This window comes from Dreissena polymorpha, chromosome 8, assembly GCF_020536995.1.
Source record: "Dreissena polymorpha isolate Duluth1 chromosome 8, UMN_Dpol_1.0, whole genome shotgun sequence".
In the NCBI taxonomy this organism is placed as follows: domain Eukaryota; kingdom Metazoa; phylum Mollusca; class Bivalvia; order Myida; family Dreissenidae; genus Dreissena; species Dreissena polymorpha.
The window spans coordinates 24,221,195-24,231,939 of record NC_068362.1 but is presented as its reverse complement, the minus strand read 5'-3'; the positions used below and the strand labels follow the sequence as shown (position 1 = coordinate 24,231,939).

At 32.9% G+C, this 10,745-nt stretch overlaps 1 protein-coding gene across 1 annotated transcript in view; it reads right to left on the bottom strand.

The window, feature by feature from the left end:
* Nucleotides 1-946: 946 nt before the first annotated feature.
* The window catches only part of LOC127842835 (fibrillin-3-like), a 145,606-nt gene continuing 135,807 nt past the window's right edge, over nt 947-10,745 (bottom strand). Inside the window, exons 50-53 of the mRNA XM_052372586.1 lie at nt 5,023-5,199; nt 3,141-3,316; nt 2,396-2,552; nt 947-2,030 (exon numbers count right to left, since the gene is read on the bottom strand). Coding sequence (XP_052228546.1) covers nt 1,786-2,030; nt 2,396-2,552; nt 3,141-3,316; nt 5,023-5,199 — 755 coding nt within the window. The 3' untranslated portion in view covers nt 947-1,785. The remainder of the gene's footprint in view (nt 2,031-2,395; nt 2,553-3,140; nt 3,317-5,022; nt 5,200-10,745) is intronic.

Here is a 10,745-nt window from a genome sequence, read left to right as displayed (position 1 = left end):
TATCTGTCAGGTTAATGTTGCTATTACAAGAGGAGTCAAACGAATCCCAGAACGGCTGCCACTGTAATCTCCATCAAACTTTGGTGATGTCAGTTTAGGCAATTTGCTGAATTGTGTATTCGAGCTACTGGTCACAGGAAAAGGTTGTCCACTTCCTGTTTGATGAATTTTTGTTTCTGGACTGCTTTTCTTGTGGCTGTGCTTCAAATCTCTGTGTTTGAACAACTTGAGCATCTTTGCTGGTAGATTATTGGAGTAGATATTGCCGGAGTTTGCGCAGTTTGACTTCTAGGTCGAATGTGTATTCTTCGGATTCCAGCATCTCGTCCGGTGTAGATTCGGCGTCGGTTAGCGAAAGAATCTTCTCGTTTAGACTGCATACTTTGTTCTGTAGTGCTTTTATGGTAGTATCGTATTGTAACAAGTCATCTTTCGCTTCTGCCAATTTTTCAATAAATCGCTCAATGATTTTTTTAAACCGAGACGCTGGCTCAGTTGCTTTTATAGATCGTTGATTCTCTTCATGGTTTTCGTCACGGCACCAAAATGTTGGCGGAATACGCGTTGTATTAAGAAATATAAGGAGCGAAACCAAGGTTCAACCTTTTACTTGCATCTCATAATATCAACAACAAAATATAACGAGCGTGACGTCATGACGGCAAAGCGTGCATGAACGTAACGTAACAAATGGCGCGTTATATGCATCAACGTTTCGAAATCCCAAGAATTTCCCTTTTCTATTGTCCCACGTAAGCTAATACGATCGTGTGCGTGTGTGTGCGCGCGCGTGTGTGTGTTTTGCCAGCAAAGGCATTAGTCCACGTTGCCATGATAAACGAATCCGCATGCTATTTAAATATGAGGATGCAATCTATGTTGCCAGCAACCAATTTAAGCTTTTATTAATAAGCATTAATTTAATTAAAAAACGAAATCCAATATGTTATTGTGTGGCATGTTTTTACTTTTTCGACAATAATGTTATTACAATAATCATAATGTATTTTTGTTCAACGCACCATCATTCTGACTATGAAGCAGAAGAACTTGCTAATAAGCCTCTGATTGTTCAATACCGTTTGCCTACATGCTTCATTTAATTATAACGTTCATATGTATGTAAAGGCATGCTCGCTTATATTGTGAGCACATTCGTTTATTATCTCGATAATCATGATATATTGCATAACTCATACATTGTAAAAGGAACAAAAAAAATGAATACGCACAAACAATTTCATTCTATACGGATGCTTTAATGAAATTGTACGCATGAAGTTTTCAATTGATTAAAATATTTGCCTCAAAACGCACACAAAAAACCTTTTGCCAAGAATAAATCGTACAATACAACCGCAATAAAAGTTTTACATTAAAAACAATTATGTCGCATTTCTGATAAAAGCGTTTCAACAGTTAAGTATACAAATATTTCTGAACATACATTTACTTACAGGATTTCATTGGTTAAATTTTTTGTTACTAAAAAGCAGTTCAACATGTTAGCAATATAATTCAGACAAACAAGCCAAAGATGTCATAAATAATATACCCTAAAATTTGAGGTAAAATCAATATGTACCCATTTATCTTATTGGTTTAAACATATTTATTCACGAATGTGTTTTATAACATAAGTTACAAGCATCTCAAGCTTATAGGATTGGAACGATAGCTTGGCTAGTAGGGTTCCTTTCCTCACATGTATCTTTTTGAGGGTTTAGTTGTTCGATTTTTATCAAATTGTGCCAACACATAATGTTTCGTGTATATATTTGAGTGTCACGTTTCCATACAGTGCAGTGTAATCATAAGAATTGCATCATCAGTCCTTTTAATTACACGCTTCTTGATACGTGTTTGAATTCCACAATATTTGTCCCCACTCCGGTACTCAGCTTGAACACAGTTATTATCAAAACAGAATATCACACACTCGAAGACCGTATTGATACCGTATTTGTACTTAAAATCTTGTCCTGTTTCCGTGATATATCCACTTTCCACCGTATATGAAAAAACACATCCTGAAACACACACGAATATTCAGAATTGACAAATGAAGTATGAAAATATAGGCAGTCAACGTAATGTTATCATATAATCACTAAATATGACTTACTTGGGTATACAGTCAAAATGCTATACACATAACTAGAGAAAGACACGCATCTACGTATTAGACTATATATACATATATAACGTAGTAGGGATGGGGTGAGGGCAATGGGAGATTACGTTAAATGTATATATAGCTTTATAGTCTCATATATAATGATTACAGTGAGATTATGTTTTATAATCGCTGTAAATGTTTTACCAATATAAATATTATGTTAACATGACAACTACCAATCGGTTGTAAAATAAAATGTTAAAATATGAAAATAACCTTTCCGTTGAAGTGTTACTGATCTATTTTCCAATTCAGTTTCATCATGTTGAAACAAGTAAATCTGATTTCGCAGTTGATCATATACAGTCACTTGACTGGGTATCCATCCGTCCAAAAATGTGCGCCTTGTAACTCCAATATCAACTGATATGATCTGAAGTAAAGGTAAAAATATCAGCATACAGGTGAACTATATCATGTGTCTATTTTCACGTGGGCAAATCGCTTTTGATTTTTAAAAACGCATTTGACGAAAGTTATTTGTTTAATTGTTATAACATGTTTAATTTATAACATATAAATGTCATAATAATTGTAAGTGAAAAATCGAGCCAATAGTTTGAAAATGTATTGAACAAAAAAAAAAAGAGTACGGGCAATGAAATTAAATCAAATCAAATGAAATCAAATGCCAAACTTGACTATTATAATTGTCATGTTGTCGAACAAAAGATGTATATACATGTGATTGACTTGTGTAAGTATATTATTGTTAGTAATGTAGCCTATTCGTCAGAGTACAGTTGCATGAACACTTTTTATTAATAACTGTACCGGTATATGTAAATATAGATCTCACATTCCAATAAAAATGCTATTACAACTAACGATGAAACTCATACTTTACTTTAATATTACGTACCAAAAATACCTGTTAATTATTTAGAACTTATTTTTACTTTGTTTTAAGAGAACAGTCACCACAACGAGAAATCCATAAACATCTGTTAATAAAACGTACAGTTCCTACATCAGGAAGGAACATGTTTTGGTATTCAGTGCTTTTTCGATCGAATCGTCCAGGAAGCCCTATATTCCCAGTGTCCCCAGCTGTTCCTTTCAGCCTAATGTACACGTTTCCGTCTGTACCGGCTCCAAATGTATCAGCAGTGACAACGCATATTTTATAATTGGTAGCTTCAATAAAAACACCAAGATTTACGGGTAAAAATATTGACAGGAGTCGGGTATCTCTAGAAAAAAGGTAAATGAAGGATATGAAAACACAGTGTATACCAAGATGATCACTTCCACAATATAATCATACTCCAAGGCACAATTTTCCTTGCCATTTTCCCTGAGATAACAATTTGTATTATCTGTCATAAATAGAATACATAAGGAACTATATGATTGGTTACGAACCCATTTTATTCGGTACCTTTAAAGTGATATTATGGGCATCTAACAGTTTATAGGTGTCTATCGCAACCGTTGTTTATTTTTGGTGCTTCACTTCATATACACTTATATTTGTTAATGTAGCATCAACATACTAAAACAATACTATTTAGTGTATACGACACAAAGAAGAATTTTTGTTTTACGGATCATTTCGGCTAAGAGGAGTGGGTGGGTCACGTAAGAATATCGATATATAAAATATATTTTTTATAAACAACTGGTAGCAAGATGAGTTGCAGTTAATTGGTCAGTAACCACATTTTAACTAATTCTTTTGACCTGTTAATTATTTTCAGCTCAACTCAACAGTGCAAAATGCCCATAATATCGCTTTAAATCGGACACAAAGTATTGTGGTCAACAAAATACGAATAATTCTAACTGATTTTAGATTAATTCATTATATATATGTACCCTGAATGAATCATAAATGTGACATCCCATATGTTCAACGGTGAGACATGAATTGCAAGTACATTAACAAAAGTGAAGCATGAATTTATCAATCATAGATTAAAATTTCAGAAAATTCATGTGCAAATAATGTCGTTATTGAAAACTAAATCATTATGAAATGTGTTAGGCTGAACGGTAAGTTGTATGTGTCATTAGTAATCGCGTATTAGTGCTTAGTGAAAGAAGTGCAAAAACATTAGTATATTCCGACCAAATATAGTTCACCCCCAGTGCATGTAAAATGTAACGTCTTATGAAGAATTGGATAAAGCATCATCTGTCCAAGTGTTTATAAGAATGAACAACTAGTTGATATACATTATCCATTGAGAAAATTTCTCGACGATACGATTATCTGTCCGCTATTTGATCGATACTCACCTATATTTAGTAATACCAGATAAAAATAATTTACGGAGACATAAGTCGGTTACAGCATTAAAATAGATTTTCACATTGATTTAAAACATAAAATATTATCTCAATCTATGATACTTATGAATTTGTGGCGTATTTAATTGAACGATCAAAAAATACATCTTTATAGATATTACTTGTAGCAAGGTGTCATATGAAGTAAATGTGACGTGCATGCAATAATGCGTAGCCAACTTTCAACATTGAACCATTTCAATTACTATTTCAGAATATAGCTATATGTAGACTATACAATAATCCTTTGACAGATAATCACATTCTGATGTAAACACTCAATCAGTAAAAGTGTCCGCAATTATGTACAGTTCTAGAATTTACAAAATGTATGTAGATAATATATTTTTATTCTGTAATCACTGTAAATAAGTTTAAGTTTGTTAATCTTTATTCCAAAATTAATGAATTCTGAAATCATCTCCTTTTCTATTGGAATTTATACTCAAAAATTGGTGCATAATATAATCATTACAATATGCTATATGTCGGTCACCTGTCCGAATGCGTACTTTTATAAACAAAAATAACATATTAATTAGGATACAGACCTGGCACACAGCTTATTTCCTTCGACCATTGTCCACTTCTGCAGGTAAGTGTTATGTCTCCGGAACTCGGAACGTATCCAGTTTCACAGTTCCTATCGGTTATACTGATAGTCTCACCGTCATCATAGAACTGCTTTTCCATATTGACTAAATCGCCTTCAGGTTTAACACAACCAGCTGATAAATCAACAGAAACGATATCAAATATAAAAATAATAGAAATAGAAATAACAAGCAAATTTATTTAATTGATATCTCCCGCAAATTAATTGTGTGGAAGGCGGACGTATGGACTGACGAACAACGCCAATTCCATATCCCGCCGCCTTTAGCGCATGATAATAATTTCTTTAGAAGATTCTTAACCAATAAGTTTTCCATCCCAATATTTTCTACCAAACACGATTCTATACATGTTGAACTGCACAATGCACTACATGTTTAATGACAAATAAATATTATATTCATCTGGCATACATACAGCCTTGCATGTTGATAGTATTGCACTGGTTTAGCAGGAAACCTTTCATCGTTACGCATAAAAACGCTTACTTTCTTAGTACAACATGTACAAAACAATATAAATGCCCGATTAAGTGACTGAGATTTATAATTGTATAGTAGTGCATGTTACATTATTATTTTCTTTGTGCAAAGAAATGTTAATAAGTTCTGGAAAATTACCCTGAAAGTTATTTAACCTGTAGCATGCACATACAAAATATGAGCATGAAAGACACAAAACCACAAGCTTAATCACATAAAGCATAAAACAACACAGACACAACAACATCAAATATCAGACTTTGTTTTGAGAAAAGCAACTACAAATAGGATGAAGTTTGAACTTGTTGTTTGTTAAGCAAGACGTGGTCTACTGTGGTCTTATAAAATGACAATGTTATGTCATAAAAGTCAAAAGTGGTTGAAGGTAAAACACGGCTCAATTTCTACATCTTTTTTTGTAATTAAAGTATTAATTGCAAAGGTCACAATATATTTTAATATTAATTGAAATTAAATCAATAATTGTTTTATAATTAGAGGGTACTCAACAAGCAAGATTCAAATAAAGACCAATATATTCCAAATCTGATGCGATCAGTGTTGAACACATTTGCGAAGCTGTAAAAAAGTCAACAATAATATACTTAATTGAAGGAAAGTTTGACAGTATTCTCTGGCTTTATAAAGATCAAACTATCCTTTACACAAGCTATAAAAACCAAATCTCAAAGGAGATTGAAACCGAATTGAGGCCAAACACAGTTTCCAGAGCATTTGCTCATTGTCACTGTAAAATGAGGCAACACAATATCAAGTTTTCAGGGAACTGAAAAAAACACAACAGATATACAACTTTGATTGGAAAACATCAAAGGCTTCCTTTATGGATCCAATCTTTTAGACAACAATAAATAGCTGCAGTGATGACAGACAAATGACAGAGAGAACATGGGAGTGTGACCAAAGGGAAAAATCAGTTGACATTTTCTCTTGTGAATCAGCTATCAGGAGATGACAGCTAATAAAACACACCCAGCTTTCAGTAAAAGATTTTTCAGATGTATGATACACTCACTTTATTTAAGTGACATGACATTTCGTGGCTTGGTAAAATCAGGCATATTCGTTAGATCATAACCGGTTCTCCAAGAATGGGGCACATATGTTGATTTGAATTGTATATGCTGAAGCCTAAATGATGCACACAAATAATTGTGAAAAAAGCACTTCAATTATAAACCAACATTTCTTTACAGTCCCACGTATTTCTTTATAACATCAACAACTGTGTTAAAGCCTGAACAAGAGCCATGCTTACATGGCCAGCCCCGCCGAAATGTGTTTGCTTGTATGAGAACATTTGTTTTAGAGAGTAGAATAATAGTTTAAGAGTTATGCTCCGGACAAAACGGATACAAATTTACTATTAAATAATGAAATAAACAGAGATCATTAAACAACTACGGCCGATAGAGTTATGGTTCATGTTCACTGCACTTCTCCTACTTGCCATCTGTTTATATTTCTAGTTTCAAGTAAATCCCTTCAGTAGATTTATAGTTATGCTCCGGACAAAAATTTACTTTGAAATTAAATAAAGGGAGATATTTCAAAAACTAAGATAGATAGAGTTATGTTTCTTAGTCACTGCATTTCTCCTACTTGCCATCTGTTTATATTTCAAGTTTCAAGTTAATCCCCTCAGTAGATTTAGAGTTATGCTCCGGAAAAAATTTACTTTGAAATTATATAAAGGGAGATAATTCCAAACCTCAGGTAGATAGAGCTATGGTTTTTGGTCACTTCACTTCACCTAGTTGCCATCTGTTTATATTCTAAGTTTTAAGTAAATTCATTGAATAGATTTGAGTTATGCTCTGGACAAAGTTTCGGACGAAAGGAGGGACGGAAAGACGGACGCAGACTATTACCATATCCCCTTCCGAAATTAAGTCAATCCCTTCAGTAGATTTAGAGTTCATCCCTTCAGTAGATTTAGAGTTATGCCCCGGACAAAACGGATACAAATTTACTTTAAAATTAAATAAAGGGAGATAATTAAAAAACTACGGCCGATAGAGTCATGGTTCATGTTCACTAATATTTCTAGTTGCAAGTAAATCCCTTCAGTAGATTTAGAGTTATGCTCCGGACAAAAATTTACTTTGAAAATAAATAAAGGGAGATAATTAAAAATAAGATAGATAGAGTTATGGTTCTAAGTCACTGCACTTCTTCACTTTCCATCTGTTTATATTTCAAGTTTCAAGTAAATCCCTTCGGTATATTTAAAGTTATGCTCCGGACAAAAATTTACTTCGAAATTATATAAAGGAAGATTTTTAAAAAACTAAGGTAGATAGAGTTATGCTTTTTGGTCACAGCACTTCTCCTAGTTTCCATCTATTTATATTCTAAGTTTAAAGTAAATCCATTGAATAGATTATGGACAAAGTTTTGAACGGAAAAACTGACGGACAGACGGACGGACAGACAGACGGAGACTATTACTTTATCCCCCTCCAAAATTTCGGCGGGGATAATAATAAATATCCAGCCTTATTGTTCGAAATTGTACTTTCAATTAAACTGCATCGTTCGTAAAGATGAGATTTTTAAATCTTAATAAGATATGTGGGTGTTTGACTTATGACTTATTACACCAATAATCAGCATGGACATTTTACCAATATCCTGTCAATAAAGCTATAATGGAAAGTCTGGAAAGAACAAATATCATAATGTTCGTGCCATTTTTAAAAATTATTAAAAAGGACAGCCAAGTATAAATTTCAACTGGGCCCTTTAATCCTTTGTACAGTGTTTGCATTGTTCCCCATTATTGTAATAAAGGTCACATTTTTAATTTCATTGGAATTTTTCTAAGTGTCCTTTGTCTCCATGCAAGGAAAGTGGGGGCCTATTTTATAAATGTCTAATAATTTCTGCACAAGGCATTGACATTCATTATTTTGTATGCAATCTCAATTTGGGATTACCAAATGTCTTGGAAGTGATTTGCATTAATTATGATGTGTGATGTCAATTGTGAGTTGTGATAGAATGCCTGTGTTCATGGTAGTGTCAATCAATGTTTTGGGGGGAAGACAGTGACCTGGCCACTGAATAGCTCTAACTCTAAATCTACTGAAGGGATTAACTCTAAATCTACTGAAGGGATTAACTTGAAACTTCAAATATAAACAGATGACAACTAGGAAGAGTGCAGTGACCAAATACCATAACTCTATATACCTTAGTTTTTTATTATCTCCCTTTATTTAATTTCAAAGTAAATGTTTGTCCGAAGCATAACTCTAATTCTATATAAGGGGTTCACTTGAAACTTAAAACATAAACCCTTTCTTTATATGGGATTCACTTGAAACTTAAAACATAAACCCTTCATTTAATTTCATAGTAAATGTGTGTTCATTTAATATTAAATTTGTGTTCGGAGCATAACTCCAAATCTACTTAAGGGATTTACTTCAAACTCCCTTCATAATAATAATTTAACATTAAATTCTTGTCCAAAGTTGAACTTCAAATAGTATTTCAGGGTTGTTCTTGAAACTTAAAACATACCCCCCCCGCCAAAAGGTGAAAGTGTTTTTTTAGATTGCACGTTTAAGGAAAAATACAGTGATCAAGAACAGTAACTGTTTATAGTCTCCTTTTGTTAATTACCTCCCTTTCTTTCATTTCCATATATTTTATTCTCTACAGCATAAGTCCAGCACTCTATAACTAATTGATCCTTGAAATATAAATAGACGACACAGGTGCCGTGTTTTACAAATATTATTCTACTCTCTTAAACAAATGTTCTCATACAAGCAAACACATTTTGTTTTGTTAACAAGGCTCTTGTTCAAATTACGAAATAAATATACGGGTAATCATTCATTCATCATAATGAAGTGTAATAATTCAAGATAAAAAATAACATAAGATCATCAATAACATTTAAGACAAACTTATGTTGCCAATTTTAAAGTATAACAATTAAAATGATATTACAATTACACCGACTGTATTGTTCAAAGTTAATTCATCAACAAACAAACTACATCACAATTATGAAACATGTGAATCATAGTTCAAAAGTTCAAACATGATCAATGCCATAATATTTAACACTGGAATGCATGCTATGCCAGATGGTTCATAGACAGCTTATTATATTGACATACACTGTTAAACTAAGATTCCCCTGCAATAATTCCACAAGAACAGGTTTTGTAATTATTGGAAGTCCCTTTGCAATTAATCAATGGCAGACGTTTGCTAACACTTTGGCTTATCGTGCAGGCGGGATTATCACACCCATATCACACCCATTAAAGCGCCGATGATCAATATATTAAGTTTAATCCTGTTAATTTTTCTGATTCCACATTACACTGATATGACACTCTGTTGGGCTGGGCAGGTTCATCCTTGGCTTTGCTTAAGTTCTGATGTGCCAACAAACATATATTAGCTTCCAAATTAACAATAAATCCAAATGTTCAAGAAAAAACAGAAACAAGAAAGATGTGTTTGTGAAACACTATGTCCCTCCCTCCATATATTTGACCTTTGACCTTGAAGGATGACCTTGATCGTAACCACCCAAAATGTGCAGCTCCATGAGATACACATGCATGCCAAATATCAAGTTGCTATCTTCAATATTGAACAAATTATGGCCAATGTTAAAGTTTGACGCAAACAAACCAACAAAACAACAAACAAACCAAACAACAAACAGGCAGGGCAAAAACAATATGTCCCCCAGTATAGACTGGGGGACATAAAAAGACACGTGTTGATCACATTTTGGAAAACATACCCCAACCTTCATAAGATGAATGCATCAAAAACCATTCTTTTGGACATTTATTAATGAAGGGTAACTTTTGTAGTCATCATTCTAAACGTTTTATTGGTCCATAGGGATTTGTGAGAATATAGTAATTAATTATTTGTCAATATGTTGACTTAGAAATAAACTATCAAAAGTATTTAGTATAACGTGTAAAGAACACAATACATTCAGCTATAAAAAATTTAACTAGTGTACCATTATAGTGTATTATTAATTAATAAACAAATTACAACATATTTTTAAAGTTAAATAAAAGGAATACAAAGGAATGAAAGGACAGAAAAAACAACACAATATTAATACCATACATGATGCAATAAAATATGTGCTTGTAATGCTCTAA